Genomic DNA, 15,510 nt, shown 5'->3' with positions numbered 1-15,510 from the left:
CTTTTTGAGACATTTTTGTATGTTGCACCACATAAGAGAGGATTCTTAGCCGAGACGCAGGGGTCTGCTGCAGTCCATTATTATTATTATTTATATATTTAAGTGTATGGGATTATCTTTTTTAGTTTACTCAGGGATCTCTCAATATACCTACATCCTATGTTATTTTTTTCATCTTCGTTCTTGGCTGAATTTTGTAATGTTATAAAAAAACGATATATGACTGGAACGGTAAAATAAAATGAAAGATTTTATTTTTATACAAAATCTGAATACATCAAAATGGCATAAAACAGTCAATATACAGAGAAAAAATGGAAGGCTCAACACAAAAAGGAAATAATAATAATAATAATAGAAAAAAAAAAAAAAACTACAACAGATTGTATTATACAAACAAATTATAAAGTTTTATTGCATTTTGGTTTTTCATTTTCCTGAGGGCATCTGAGAAGTATTTTAAATCATTTCTGAATATAATAAACAAATGAAGGGGATTTAAATAATCTAAATTTATGTATAAAGTATTTTGCCAATAATATAATGTTCTCCAAAAGAAGCTAGAAAAATGACATGAGAAAAATATGTAATCACCAACATATAGACTACCACAATTTTTCGAATAAGAGAGGGAACCATGTTACCATTCTCATTCATTAGGTCCAGCACAGACCAAATATTTCTACTTAACCAGTCCTCGTCTCTATGTAAAATATATTTGTTATTCCATATAGGAGTATTGTAGGGGTGTACAATTATGTGTGTGTGTGTGTGTGTGTGTGTGTGTGTGTGTGTGTGTGTGTGTGTGTGTGTGTGTGTGTGTGTGTGTGTGTGCCAATTTCCAAAATAATAAAACTTGTTGGTGGAATGCTGATAGTTTCACTGAGAGTTTGGGTAAATTCACATTTGAGAAGAACGTGAATTCCACCCAATTTACAAAACAGAGCTGAAGGCACAACATACCAAAAGCTATCAGTGTTACATAAAAACATTTGAAGTCACTTCAAATAAAGTCACAAAATATTCATACTCGAATTCAATCACATTCAAACCACCTTGGTCATATGACTTGATAATGTCAGATTTAAAAAATATATATAATCGGTTTGTGCCTCTAGATAAAGTCATAAATTATTTGATTACTTGTTTTCATAATAGCTAAAGAGGGAGCAAAAGCAGGATAAATCAATATAGATAAATATTCAACTTTGGATAAAATAATTCTTCCAAAAAATGATATATATCTCTCTGCAACCAGCAATTCAAGATTTGTTGATTCAAGTCTGTTGCCTTTTTGCATTTTATTTTCAAAATTAAACTAAAACCAAACTAACCTTCAAATCTCTGGTAATTGAAATACCTAAATATTTAACAGGCTCTTTAACCGTGATGTTAAACAAAGAAGTAACTTAAATTAAAGATGTCGGTTTTGAAACCAACGAATGACGTCATCAAAGCACGTCCAAAATAATTGAGCGACGGAAGTGCTTTTCGCAGAGTGTGTGTATGTATGTGTGTATCGTTTCTAAAGCGGGAACCGGTTTTATGGGAGTAATCAAATATTTCCGCGGCAGTTAGTGAGTTTAGATGGTTAAGATATTTTGATAGCATATTGTCAATAATTTAGATCTTGCACAGGCCTATAATTTAATTGTATTTTCTGAAGGCTAACGTTATTAAAACCCATCGCACAGTTTGTGGTTTAATGCACGTGAACATGATAATATGCTTTTTATAACCTGGCTATGATATTCATTTCAGGCACCTTCAAAATAGTAACTTAGCCGTTTGTTAACGTTACCGTTAAATTGACTTGAATCGGTGTTACGTTAGGTATTGTAGATGATCTTTGTTGTCACGTGTTAATACTATATCGCATGTTCTGTGTATAGGATCTGATTCATTGCTGTTTGATCTGCTCTTAACGGACTGAAATGAGTTTATTCGGGACGAACACGGGTTTTGGGTCCGCGGGAACGGGTGTATTTGGCACCACCACCACAGATAGTCATAATCCAATGAAGGTAAATACAGAAATATAATATCCGTACATATCTTATATTTATATTATTATATGTGCATGCTAATTAAATTGAGGTGTCGTTAATAGGATGTTGAAGTAACATCGCCACCCGATGACAGCATAAGCTGCTTGGCATTCAGTCCTCCTACGATGCCTGGGAACTTTCTCGTCGGAGGCTCGTGGGCCAATGACGTAAGCCGTTGACATAGTCATTTCTCCTATCCTAAATATAAATTTTCACTTGTGTTTCTTTCTGTCAGTATTTTTATATTTGTACCACATTGACTGTAATTTCCACTTACAAATATGTTATTGCATCTTCGTAGTTGTTGAATAACCCTTCTTTCAGCTTGCAACTGATACATTTGCTTATGTATTGTTTAACTCAGGTGCGGTGCTGGGAGGTTCAAGATAATGGTCAAACTGTCCCTAAAGCCCAGCAGATGCACACAGGCCCAGTTCTGGATGTGTGCTGGAGTGATGTAAGATCATGCGCACACATAGCCTAATTATTAGTGGGTAATTTTAACATCTTAAAGACTTCCAACATTCCAACCATCCAACATTATTCACCATAAAGTCTATTTTAAAGTAAAAATATATGGGAATCTTACTCACTGGACACATTTTTGCAAATGCACAAATCGTTCTTGTGCACAATCTCAGAAAACGAAGACATGCACTGATTTGCACAAAAACAAACTTCTCATGCTGGTTGCTCAGATTAGGCATTTCATTTACACAATAAAAGCCACAATACTGACTCAGATTAGACATTACATTTGCACAATTTAAAGACATCAAAACTGCATGTAATCCTAGGCTGTTATGCTTGTTTGCTTTATTTCTGGTTTTGGGTCAGAGCTGGCATATAATTTTACACAGAATTTGTTTTTTCACTTCGCTCTAAACTGTTCTACTGAAATGCAGAAGAATTGTTGTAATCCATTTAGGATTTCATAAATTGAATGGAGGTTCTTAATTATTCTAAATAAGAAATGGATAGTTTGTTGGACTTTTTTTTTTGTGCCTTGCATACAATTTGGTACTCCTGTCAGAAGTCAGAATCTTGAACCAACAGAGTCCTATTTTCCATATTCTTTTTATTACTAACTGACATGATACATCCTCTCACCCAATTCTGCTTCTGTGCTTTGTATTAACAGGATGGCAGTAAAGTATTTACAGCATCCTGTGACAAAACTGCCAAAATGTGGGATCTGAACAGCAATCAGACCATTCAGATAGCGCAAGTAGGAAGTTAATTTGTTCATTTTATATTCTTATGCTTCTGCATAATGGGCTAATTAAAGTCAATTATTAGCAAAGCCCGTACCATACCTTTAAGTATATGTATTTCAGTTGTGTTGGTTACATTATGATTAACAGGCTCTACAACTTTTTCCCTTGACCAGCATGAAGGCCCAATCAAGACAATTCACTGGATAAAAGCACCAAACTACAGCTGTATTATGACTGGCAGCTGGGACAAAACACTGAAGGTGCTGGAACCCATCTTTGATGAATTTAGGGCTGCACAGTTGAAATATAGTCTAAATCCTCATATGGCCTAGTGCAACTTATTACACCACAAAAAGCATGCCAGATTCACTTCTTCACATTCGCATATTTTATAATTTATTGACCAAGATGTATTTAAACTGCAATCCTTTGGTGGAACATTGTCCAGTGACAGTTCTTTTTGGTCAGTTCTGTTTGTCTTGGTCTGAAGATCATAAAAAAAATATTTTCATCAAATTGGGCTTGCAAGTGTGCTTGGATCTCTTTTAGTCCAATGTATCTTAAGTTGTAGTTGTTAGTTAATTGTATCACAGTTCAGTGTAAAATCAGATCAAAAGCATGCACATCCAAAGCAATTTATTGCTCAAATTGGGTGCTCGACAAGAAAATTAATAAAAAAGGGAAAAAAAGTCGGCACACCATGGCTCCAAAAATATGAACTTTTAATAATAGACTCCCACACAGGTGGTAACGTTTCGAGCGCGTAGGCTCTTCGTCAGACAATTAAGAGCTAAACACACTCACAGGTGACACCCCCCCCCCCCCCCCCCCCCCCCAAAAAAAATACAAATAATAATTATATAATAATAATAATAATACCAATGTCACCCAGAAAAACAAATAAAGGCAAAGGAAAAAATACAAAAGTAAATGCATATTAAATGTGAGAATCAAAGTAAACATACAAAATTACTATCCATTTAAATAATGATACCTGCATAAACCAAAATAACATCATCAAGAACGAATCTTAAAGAAATGGACGAATATCAAATTCTTCCATTTAATCCCCTAGGTGCCATAGTATCTAATGTGTAAATCCAGAAGGTTTTGCGTTTTAGAAGTAAATTATTGATGTCCAATTGATGTGACAATTTCGTGCAAAACGACTAATGTAATTTACATGCTGCGCTGCCCTTGTGGCCTTTGCTATGTGGGCAAAACGAGTAGATCTTTAAAAAACCGCATTTCAGAACATCGTTGCGCTATCAGAAATCGAGATTTCAAAAGTCCGGTCGCTCAGCATTTTGCTACTTTTAGACATTCTGTTTCTACCTTACAATACCTAGGTATAGAATTGGTGAAGTGTCCACGGCACGGAGGGGACATCAATAATTTACTTCTAAAACGCAAAACCTTCTGGATTTACACATTAGATACTATGGCACCTAGGGGATTAAATGAAGAATTTGATATTCGTCCGTTTCTTTAAGATCACTTAAGTTTCTCAAAGATTAATGTCACCTGTGAGTATAAAGGCGTGGTGTGTTTAACTCTTAATTGTCTGACGAAGAGCCTACGCGCTCGAAACGTTACCACCTGTGTGTGAGTCTATTATAAAATTTTCACATTTTTGGAGCCATGGTGTGCCGACTTTTTTTCCTTTTTTATCACAGTTCAGTGTGAAGTATCTGACAAAATCGCAAAATGATATTTCTTTGACCAAATGTTGCAGCCTCAGTTTCTGGCAGCTGTTTCTCTACCTCTCTATTTTTTTGACAGTTTTGGGATACACGTTCCCCAAACCCCATGATGTCCCTGCAGATGCCAGAGAGGTGTTACTGTGCAGATGTGGTAAAGGAGTGCGATTTGAATTATTTGTTATAGTTTCAATTTAGAAGGTTATCTGTTTCTTTCACTCTTCCAGTGTAATTGATAGCTTGAGTTAATTTTGTGTGTGTGTACTTGACTAGCAAAGTGAACCTCTTTCTATTTTAACATCTGAGTACATGGTACATAAACTGTATTTTTTCTGAAATTATTTCTTGAAATCATTTTATGCACATCTCTGTTGTTTTGTAGGTATATCCAATGGCTGTTGTTGCTACAGCAGAACGTGGTCTTATTGTTTACCAGTTGGAAAATCAGCCTTCAGAGTTTCGACGTATAGATTCGCCTCTGAAGCATCAGGTCCGTATTAGTTAATTTCTAAGCACTGAATTTTTGAAATAATTGATTAGAAAAATTCATGACTGCAAATTTTATAATATAATTTTATGAAGACAAAAGGGAATATGGTATTACCATTGCAAAAACGCCCAAAACAGCAAAAAAAAAACGTCCGAGCAAAATACAGAAGGCGTTAGTAATTAAATTATTTTGGTGTGTAAGCTCAAAAAACATCAAAGTTCAACAAGGAGAGGAGCTCGGACACATAATAATTTTCTTACAAAAAACAACAACTTTATTTAGAAGCCAAATGCAAAGATGAAATTTTTTTTATTTGAAAACATACAATACACATGACGATGTGAATCAAAAACGCCTTGTCTTCGCATTTGAACTCTAAATAAAGTATTTTTTTGGTAAGAAATCTTCTACTATTATCCGTGCGAGCTGCTCTCCTTGTTGAAATGTATTACTATAGCATAGAAATAATAATAATAATAAAAATATTTTGTATTTTGTGACAATGTAATGTGAATATACAATAAATAAATACTGCAATAAATACTGCAATATATCTAAAAAGACTGTACATTGATTAGGTCATATGCCATCTTTTTTGTCCATCTTTTTTGTCTCCGGAAAACGCGATTTCACGGCAATTCAATTAAAATATACTCCAAGAACTCATATGTGTGTGTGATATGTAACAAATGCACAAAACATGAAATCCTGAAATCTATATTTTCTGTAAAGTCAGTGTCATTTTAGTGCTTTCTAACACCATTTAAGAAGTAACTAGGGCTGGGTAATTTTATTCGATTCTCATTTTTATGAACCAATATTGATTCTTTGGTCTGCCCGATCAGTTTAAGGTGAGAATACTGATCCTTGGAAATTAACAATTACAATAGGGTTTCAGGGCTACGCGCTTGAACCCCCAATAGTAAAAATCCTTACAATAACAATAGGGTTTTGGCACTTCATGCTTGAACCTCTGAGTGAATTATCATTATTCATTACTCACCTTTTGGTTCTCTCATATCTTGTAACCACCTGTTACTTGCCAAGTTTAAAAATATGGAGGAATTAAATGATTTGTTCACTTTCCAAAATTTTTTTGCAGATAATTTACTCACCCCGATGTCATCCAAGATATCCATGTCTTTCTTTCATTAGTCGAAAAGAAATTACCGGTAAGGTTTTTCAGGAAAACATTCCAGGATTTTTCTCCATATAATGGACTTCAATGGCAACCAACTATACCAATGTTCAAAGAAGGTTCAAATGTCTGTCTCAATGCAGCTTCAAAGTCTCGACACGATCCCAGTCGAGAAATAAGGGTCTTATCTAGCTAAACATATATGTATATATGAGATATATACTTTTTAACCACAAATGCTCGTCGTGTACCATCTCTGAGATGTGCCACGCATTGCGTCATCACGTTGGAAAGGTCACGCGTCACGTCATCTATCTAAGTTATTTGCCTGTGTACTCCGGTTCAAAAAGGTAGGAAAGGGCGAAAAATTCCATCTCATTTTCTCCTCCAACTTCAAAATCGTCCGACATCTTTGTTTTATTTTATTATTATTATTATATATATTTTTTTTTAATTTCGTGACCTTTCCAACGTGATGACGTAATACGTGGCGCATCTCAGAGATGGTACAAGACGGGCATTTATGGTTAAGTGTATAATTGTTTTTGTTTTTTTAGAAAATGACCGATCGTTTCGCTAGATAAGACCCTTATTTCTCGACTGGGATCGTGTCGAGACTTTGAAGCTGCATTGAGACAGACATTTGAACCTTCTTTGAACATTGGAATAGTTGGTTGCCATTGAAGTCCATTCTGTGTAGAAAAATCCTGGAATGTTTTCCTGAAAAACCTTAATTTCTTTTCGACTGAAGAAAGAAAGACATGGATATGTTGGATGACATCGGGGTGAGTAAATTATCAGCAAAAATTATTTTGAAAGTGAACTAATCCTTTAATTAAATTTGAGGATTTTAAGATTTTTGGTGGATAACTACTTTAGTTGTTTTAGTTTTGTGTGAGGAATACTATTGTATGGCTTCAGATGACTTTGAATATAGCACATAAGCTTTATGGTCTACAGTACTTCTATGGGTGTTTTTTTTTTTTTTGGGTCGTAACATTTTTCAATTTTGGGCAGTCTCTTGCTTAAGTTCACCAAAGTCTCTGTAGTTGCCCTGCATAACTTCTCTAAAATGTTTGCTTTTGTTGTGTTGTTTTATTGCCCATTTCACCTTTTATATTGTTTCTTTCTTCTCTGCAAAATGCAGATACTGTTGCAAACAGTGTATTAAACTTGTGTGTTTTGTTTAACAGCACCGCTGTGTGGCTATATTTAAGGACAAGCAGAGTAAACCTACTGGTTTTGCACTGGGCAGCATTGAGGGCCGAGTTGCCATTCACTACATAAACCCACCTAACCCGTAAGTCTGTATCTGATCTGCTTTATACATTTAACACAGAATATCTTTTTATCTAATATATATCTTTTAACCCAGAGCCAAGGACAATTTCACCTTTAAGTGCCACAGGTCAAATGGAACCAATACTGCAACACCCCAAGATATTTATGCTGTGAGTTTTCTAGTTTTTGAGTACTTTTTTTAAATGCAATGCAAATTTTGCTAGAGTATTTCGTCTAGTCTAAGGCTGGCCAGTGTTATATCAAAGACAATATTAAAAAAATAATACCTTTTGCCTAATTTGCCTGTTGTTCAGCTAACTGAAAATGGTCATGCTGTTTGTTTCTCTGTTGTAGGTAAATGCTATCTCCTTTCACCCTGTCCATGGCACTCTGGCAACAGTAGGCTCTGATGGGCGCTTCAGTTTCTGGGATAAAGATGCCCGCACTAAGCTGAAGACCTCTGAACAATTAGATCAACCAATAACAGCCTGTTGCTTCAATAACAATGGGAACATATTTGCCTACGCCTCCAGCTATGACTGGTCTAAGGTACATTCTCAAGTAATATTTAACATTTGTATGTTATTAAACATCAGAAATAATATGAGCGTTTTGGACAGTAAAATAAAATAACTGATTTAGTTTTTTCTAACATCAGATAATTTACTTTAGATTAGATTTTAGGTTTGTTTGTTAAAGTATAAAAATGTTTAGTATAGTATTATTGTCAGTTAGGATATCTGGTAGATTAAGCTTCACTTAAGCTCCTATGGTCAATTTCATAGCAGTGTATTTTTAATATGAAGGGCAAATATACATTTATACAATATTTATGCTTAGGAACCATAATTTTTATGTAATGTCAAAAGTACAGCGCCTTTCTTAAGTTTGCCCCAGATTCTCTTAGTCTCATATGGTTGGATGCTTAACTTTGAAACTGGTTTTATAATATTGAATTCAACAACAGTGTGATGGTTTATCAGCTAGAAAGCAAACATTATTGCATTGGAGACAGAACAGTAATGCTAAAGTGATCTGGAAAATATGGCATTCATGAAAGAGACTGCAAAGGATTTGCTTTTAATAGGTTTAAAATTGACTAGTCTATGGGTTGCCTGAATGAGTAGTTAACACAAGACACATTCTTGTATTCAAAAATAGCTTGACAGTGCAACGGAATCAAACAGAATCCAAGGATCTTTAGCCACATTTTTAGAAGTTGGTCTTTTGAATTGTTGGCACACTGCCCTAATGCAGCTTTCATGGTAGGACATTAAAGGGATGGTTCAGAGTAATTTCAACCTAGCTCAAGGTCATGGTGCAAAGGACCCTAGGTTGAAATTACTCTGAGCCATCCCTTTAAGTGCAAGTAAGGCACAACGCAATGGCCAAAAAGATACAGAAAAAACAATTGTATAATCAAGTCGACTATTGTACTTGCTCCTCGTCTTTTAAGCATTTTAAGGACTAATCATATACAGAAAAAAATTAGTGATAAAATACAGCTGGACTTTTCAATCCCAGCATTTAGCATCATTGCCTTAGATGTTCACATCAATTACTATAACTATATAAGCGTCCACACCAATGCACAAGAATGTTTAGTTTATTAGTGTGTGCTACAGGCATGTCATCTGGGGGTATTCCAGATAGCAGGTTATGTGACATTCCCGGTTATGTTTGTGGATAACCTTAAAGGGATAGTTCACTTTGAAATTAATTTTTGGTATGTTTTAGCTTACCTCAAGGGCATCCAAGATGTAGGTGTCTTTTTTTCCGCAGTAGTTTCAATTTTGATATTTTTAGGTCAAACCGTTCTTGTCTGTCAGTCATATAATGCAGGTCTATGGTCATTATCTCAAAGAGCATGCACAGAGTCCAAATTAAAACAATTCCCCGTCGTCCAAATTAAACAATTCCCCATCGTAAGTACACATTGATGGCCTAAGACACGAAACGAGCGGTTTGTGTGAGAAAACGAAAAGTATTTATATCGTTTTTACCACTTATACGCAGCCATGTCCGAGTGATCTGATCTGACGTGTGCGCAGACTGGTGCATAGATATATACACACTAGATGTCGCCTTGTCTACGGCAGTTCATTGGAACGAATGTCTTTAAGGCGACATCTAGTGTATATATCTATGCACCAGTCTGCGTACACGTCAGATCAGATCACTTCGACATGGCTGCGTATAAGAGGTAAAAACGATATAAATACTGTTCGTTTTCTCACACAAACCGCTCGTTTCGTGTCTTAGGCCATCAATGTGTACTTACGATGGGGAATTGTTTAATTTGGACGACGGGGAATTGTTTTAATTTGGACTCTGTGCTTGTGTTTTGAGACAGTGACCATCGACCTGCATTATATGACTGACAGACAAGAACGGTTTGACCTAAAAATATCAAAATTGAAACTACTGCGGAAAAAAAGACACCTACATCTTGGATGCCCTTGAGGTAAGCTAAAACATACCAAAAATTAATTTCAAAGTGAACTATCCCTTTAACTTTTGTTCCAGTCAGAGTTAGTTTACTTATAACATCTTCTTCATTTTACTCCATAATTAATTTATTATATTCTCATCTCACACTTCAATGTTCATTCAAAATGTTTTTTAATAAAAACGGGACATTGTCTATATAATGTATTTCTATAATAAAATAGATATGTGATACATTTCACAACAAACGTGGAAGTAAAATGGCTAAACATAAAAAATATTTTTTTACAGCCATATCTTTGCAAGCACAGACTGTATTGATTTAGTTCAATCTTACTTTTTTTATTTATATGTATATTTTATATATTTAGCATTAAAGGTGCATTGCGCAAGTCTCTGAGTTTTTGCAGAACTATGCCCCCTCTGGCGGCAAGCGAAACTGCAGCCAGAAGTGTGCACGCTCACGGACAAAAGTTTTCTTTTTTTTATCTTACGTGGAGTTTGCGTTGGTGTTTGAAATGAACTACAAGCCGGTCTCTTAGAATCCATCTTCTACGGAGAATGGCGGTTTCTACACAAACCTGCCAGACAGCCAGGTGAGCGTGCCGTGAACGCGCATGACGTCACGCCCAGTCTAAAATTCCGGCCCGAATCCCTCTTATTTATTTTACCTTACAGGATTATAGAGACAATCTCAGTGATCAGAGAAGGGCTCATTCAGCCCATCAGGAAATTGTTTAAGCATGTATGGGTTAGAAAACGGGTATTTTTTTAACATGAAAAGTTGCTTAATGCACCTTTAAACAAACAATATAATTCGTTCACAGTAATAAAAAAACTGTTTTAAGATTAAAAAAAAATAATTAAAAAAAATGTGCACAACCGCCCAGTAGGTGGGAATATGCAATTAGAATACAAATTGTCATTAAATGGGTAGTTCACCAAAAAATTTAAATTGTCATTTACTCACCCTCAAGTTGTTTCAAACCTGTATGAATTTCTTTTTCTACTGAACACAAAAGTAGATATTTTTAAGAATGTTGGTAAACAAACAGTTGATGGGCCCCATTGATTTTTTATTTTATTTTTAATTTCCATACGATGGAAGTCAATGGGGCCTGTTTGGTTACTCATATTCTTCAAAATATGGGTAGATTCGTTTTCCTGGTATGAACTGTGAACGGGCCTTTAGAATGTTGATTTTATGATTTGGTGTTGTCTTTGTTACTTAGATACAGTTACGATAAAGGATGAAAGTAAGTTCTATGTCTTAATACTGAACTCGAGTGAAAACCAGTGTGACCTCTGCTAATTTTTTTCCCCCTCTGTTTTGTTTGACAGGGACACGAGTATTACAATCCCCAGAAAAAGAATTACATCTTCTTGAGGAATGCGGCTGAGGAACTGAAGCCTCGGAACAAGAAATGGTGAGAGCGGGATGTCCATTACTGTGGAGACTTTCTTTCACTGTGCAAGGGCCGGTGTGCTTTCTGACTTGCGTAGACTTTGTGCAGTTGTGATGCTTTCTGAGTTCTATGGTATCTCATGATGGATAAATAAGTTGCCCTTGGCTTAGTGGGATAAATTCTGAAGGAGCACAATTGTTTTTAAAATGGTATACAGAAAGGAGATTTTACTTAAGTTCAAAATTAAATGTTCAGGATTGAAGTGTATTACGCATTGAGTATAATGGTGAATCATTTGTTTACTAGTGGAAAGCCACTATATAAATCAAAACCATGTTAGGAAAGTAACTATTTACTAGGAACGAATCTTTTTGTTTTGCAGTAATATTCATAAATCTAGCTGTGATGTTTCCATTCTATTTCATAATTCAGTTTATTTTAGTTGTTCTCAGTTAGAATGCCAGGGCTGCTAGGAGCCCTCGACAAACTTCTAGTTGAGACATAAAATAACTTGTATGATTTAAAATTTGTTTTATTAAAATGAAAGAAGCTAGAAATTAGGATGTACAGCATGAGCTAACATATTTTATTTTAGCTGTCCACTCAATTGTTGTTTTACAGAAGAATACTGTTCTTGAAACTTCTGGGGCCTTGTGTGCGTGCACAGAATGGGCTTTGAAAATTGTGTATGGAATTTCCCATGCACATATTGGGATAAAAAAAAAAAATAACTTGACACTTGTTCACATAGCCCACACTCTGAACTCTGTATTGACTCTTTTACTGGTATGTATGCTAATAAGTGACTCCAGTAGCCAAATAATGAGTTGAAGAGAATGATTCAGTACTTCCACTTTTAATTTAATGCTTCAATTATTATGCATGGAGTTAAGCACTTAAATCTGATTTGTTCGTCTAGGACTAAAATCTTATGTAAATAATTGAAAAGTCATAAGATACAAAATGGAAAGATTTGTAATGGTTGCTTTACTTTTGAATGATTTTTCTCCTGGTCTTCTGTAGAGAAGTGTGTTATTCAAGACTTTGGCTTCATGGCTTAATTTTTCTGGAAAACGTTTTCAGTCTAAAAAATGTCATTACATCAATCTGTGTTGCACTTTTAATTTGATCAACGTTAGATGGCTTTGCAAGACAGACAGTATAATGACATGCTGCCGCACATGTTTGGGAGTCAATCAGACCATTGGTCTTAAGAAACGTCTGTTGTTGGATGTCTGGATTGGTCTGATGACACTGTACAGCCACACACAGTTGTGCTGTTTTGTGGTAGCATGTCCAGATCTGTTCAGTGCATTGATCTGAAAAATACCATGAAATACGAAAAAGTCAGCAGTGTTTATGCTCAAGTAGGATGCAAAGGAAACTGTATTAGTTTTAGCATTTATAGTACTTTGCATGTTTTCATTTTTTTTAAGTTCTCCACTTTTTATTTTAAAAAACATTTGTTTCCAGCAAAAATATTGAAATATATTTTTACTGTAATACAATACCAAGGTGTGATTTAAGAAAATTACATTAACAGTCTGTCTGCGTTCCTTTTCTTGTGCTGATAAATTGAATAGTATCAGGTGTTTGGATGATTGTGTGTGGATATTATATGCAGAGGAGGATATATATGAATTTTGGTCTCTGATCTACTTATTAGATAAATCTCTTAATACAAGAGAATGATCTGTAAAACTTGGAGCCATTGGAATTGGCCTGTCAGAGAATAAAGATGTTATAATTCAGCGTTATGCCTCTCTTGACCATGTGAAAACTTTACTTTTGTTCATGGGGAAAAGAAAACCAAAAATAAATTTGATTTGAAAAGCAGAATGCTGTATTGACTGACGCCTGCCCCTCCTTGTCTTTAGATTCGTCAAGCTTCACATCACATCTTGGAAGACCTGCATTAGTGTGTAAATATGGGAGAGAGACCTCAATTTGGCTAACACCTGGACCAAAGGCATGGCAATGCGTAATTTTTATGGACCAATCGGAAGGGCGCCAACTGCTCATAAGCAATGGTGATGTGAGCAGTGGCTTTTGATATGATTAAGGAAGCCATGCTTTAGCATTTCTGGTGTAATTGATGTACCTTTTTTTTTTTTTCTTCTTCATGAAGTTCTTCATTACTTGCAGCTCTTATTTCTTGATACTGCCTTGCAAAGGAAATGCATTTTCACCATTTGCTTTTCTTTCTCTTCTTGGTGTATAATCACATTATGTAACCAATAATAAATCTATCTCAAGCTTTCTCTGCATTTTGACATTGCACTTGTCTTATTGTCTTGCAGGTGGGAAAATGATGCAGACTTTCATAAATATAATTTTGTAGTTTTGCATAAACTTACTTTTGAAGCAGTAATGTTAATTGTAAACAATTCAACCACTGAAACTTGTTAGTCAAGTGGTGCAACCAACATACTGGGGGGAAAACATCTTAGAATTCCCTGACACCCTCATGACTGTCAAGATCTGTTAAAGTGCCGCTGCATCAAAGGTAAAAAAATGCATGCATTGCACTGCACATCACCTAATTTCTCAAATAATCTGAAAATGGTTTGTTCAAAGATTCAGTCTCTCCAATCCCCTCCTTTCCACCAGCCTACTCTGCTCTGGGTCAGATGGCCCTGTTGTGATTGGTCTAACTCTTTCAGCATGTGTCGGAAAAGAAATGCCCATTACCATCTCTGAATTTCACCTGGGGCGCTACCTCAACTCTTGCATACACGGTGATATGAACAGTAATGATGGCGACGTTTTTTTCTTATCAATTCCAGTACGAGTCCTTATCCTTTTAAAGCGCATGCAAAGTGGTTTTGCAGTGCTAAAACAGTGACTAATTGACATAACAGACCAAGCTCTTCCAGTCCTCAGCTACAACTACAGTGTTTGAGGGCGGGTCAAAGTAGATGTTGTTCGTGGGCAACCAATGAAGACCATAGGCTGGCATTATGCAAATGTGTTACATTATTACATAGATATGTAACAGTAAGACTGGAATTGCTGATGACTATTGGCAGTTCAGAATCGATTCTTTGTTTTAGGAGGCAATAACTTTATTTGTTGTGCACTTTGATCTTTAAATCTTTGCAGACCTTTTACATTCACAAACAGTTATATTACACATTAAGTGAAAGGCAATATTTGAAAAAGCATAATATGGGCACTTTAAGTGTAAAGATAACTATAACAGCAACTATATCCACACCAACAAACAATATCATTGTTTATTATAAGCGAGAACTGCAGTTTTGTTGTCTGCCACTTTAAATGCTAAAGTTCTTAAAGCATGATGGATTCTGACTGGCTGTCAATGTTTTTATCTTTGATTAGCTGGAAAAAAATCGTTCTGAAAGTTACATCGCTTCACTGTTCACTGCCGTTCACTGCCATTCACAATCCTCTTCTGTGGCCTCATGGGATAGTAAAGTGTCCATCGTACTCAAACTTCAGAATCTCGCCGAAAGTAGTTGGTCACCAGGGACGAGTACTCTTTTATGAGTATTGTGAATTCTGACGTACTACTTCTGACTTTTTGTCTAGTACTGTGAATACTATGAGTACTGTGAATGCAAACATATTACTTATGTCACAAGCTGCGTTCTAAATGATGCACTATGCACTTATACACTATGTTCTTATGCACTATATACTCAACTCTGTAGTGTATGAATTTTAAAAGGTTATTTTGTCATTGAGCATCGGAGTCTGAGAAGCCCCTGCTACGTAATTAAAGCTTGAGTGCATGAGGTGTCCAATATTCCATACTTTTT

The 15,510-nt window shown here is 35.4% G+C and overlaps 1 protein-coding gene across 5 annotated transcripts; it reads left to right on the top strand.

Annotated features, from left to right (window-relative positions):
• Window positions 1-993: 993 nt before the first annotated feature.
• rae1 (ribonucleic acid export 1) lies at window positions 994-13,995 on the top strand (the record flags this gene model as incomplete). Of its 5 annotated transcripts, XM_082190308.1 has the most annotated exons (13): window positions 996-1,577; window positions 1,893-2,024; window positions 2,111-2,215; window positions 2,413-2,505; window positions 3,190-3,276; window positions 3,439-3,525; window positions 5,048-5,119; window positions 5,348-5,455; window positions 7,787-7,893; window positions 7,969-8,044; window positions 8,229-8,423; window positions 11,664-11,749; window positions 13,606-13,995. In XM_082190308.1, coding segments are annotated over exons 2-13 (1,107 nt in total). In that variant the 5' UTR covers window positions 996-1,577; window positions 1,893-1,934. The 5 variants fall into 5 exon arrangements, with proteins under 5 accessions (XP_082046433.1, XP_082046432.1, XP_082046430.1 ...); XM_082190307.1 differs by lacking the exon at window positions 13,606-13,995 and having other exon boundaries at window positions 994-1,504; window positions 11,664-11,753; XM_082190306.1 differs by lacking the exon at window positions 13,606-13,995 and having other exon boundaries at window positions 994-1,508; window positions 11,664-11,753.
• Between the last annotated feature and the right edge of the window lie 1,515 nt (window positions 13,996-15,510).

Source organism: Leuciscus leuciscus (genome assembly GCF_965113295.1).
Source record: "Leuciscus leuciscus genome assembly, chromosome: 14".
Lineage (NCBI taxonomy): Eukaryota > Metazoa > Chordata > Actinopteri > Cypriniformes > Leuciscidae > Leuciscus > Leuciscus leuciscus.
Note: the sequence above shows the minus strand (reverse complement) of the source record. Positions and strands in the feature narration are given on the sequence as shown.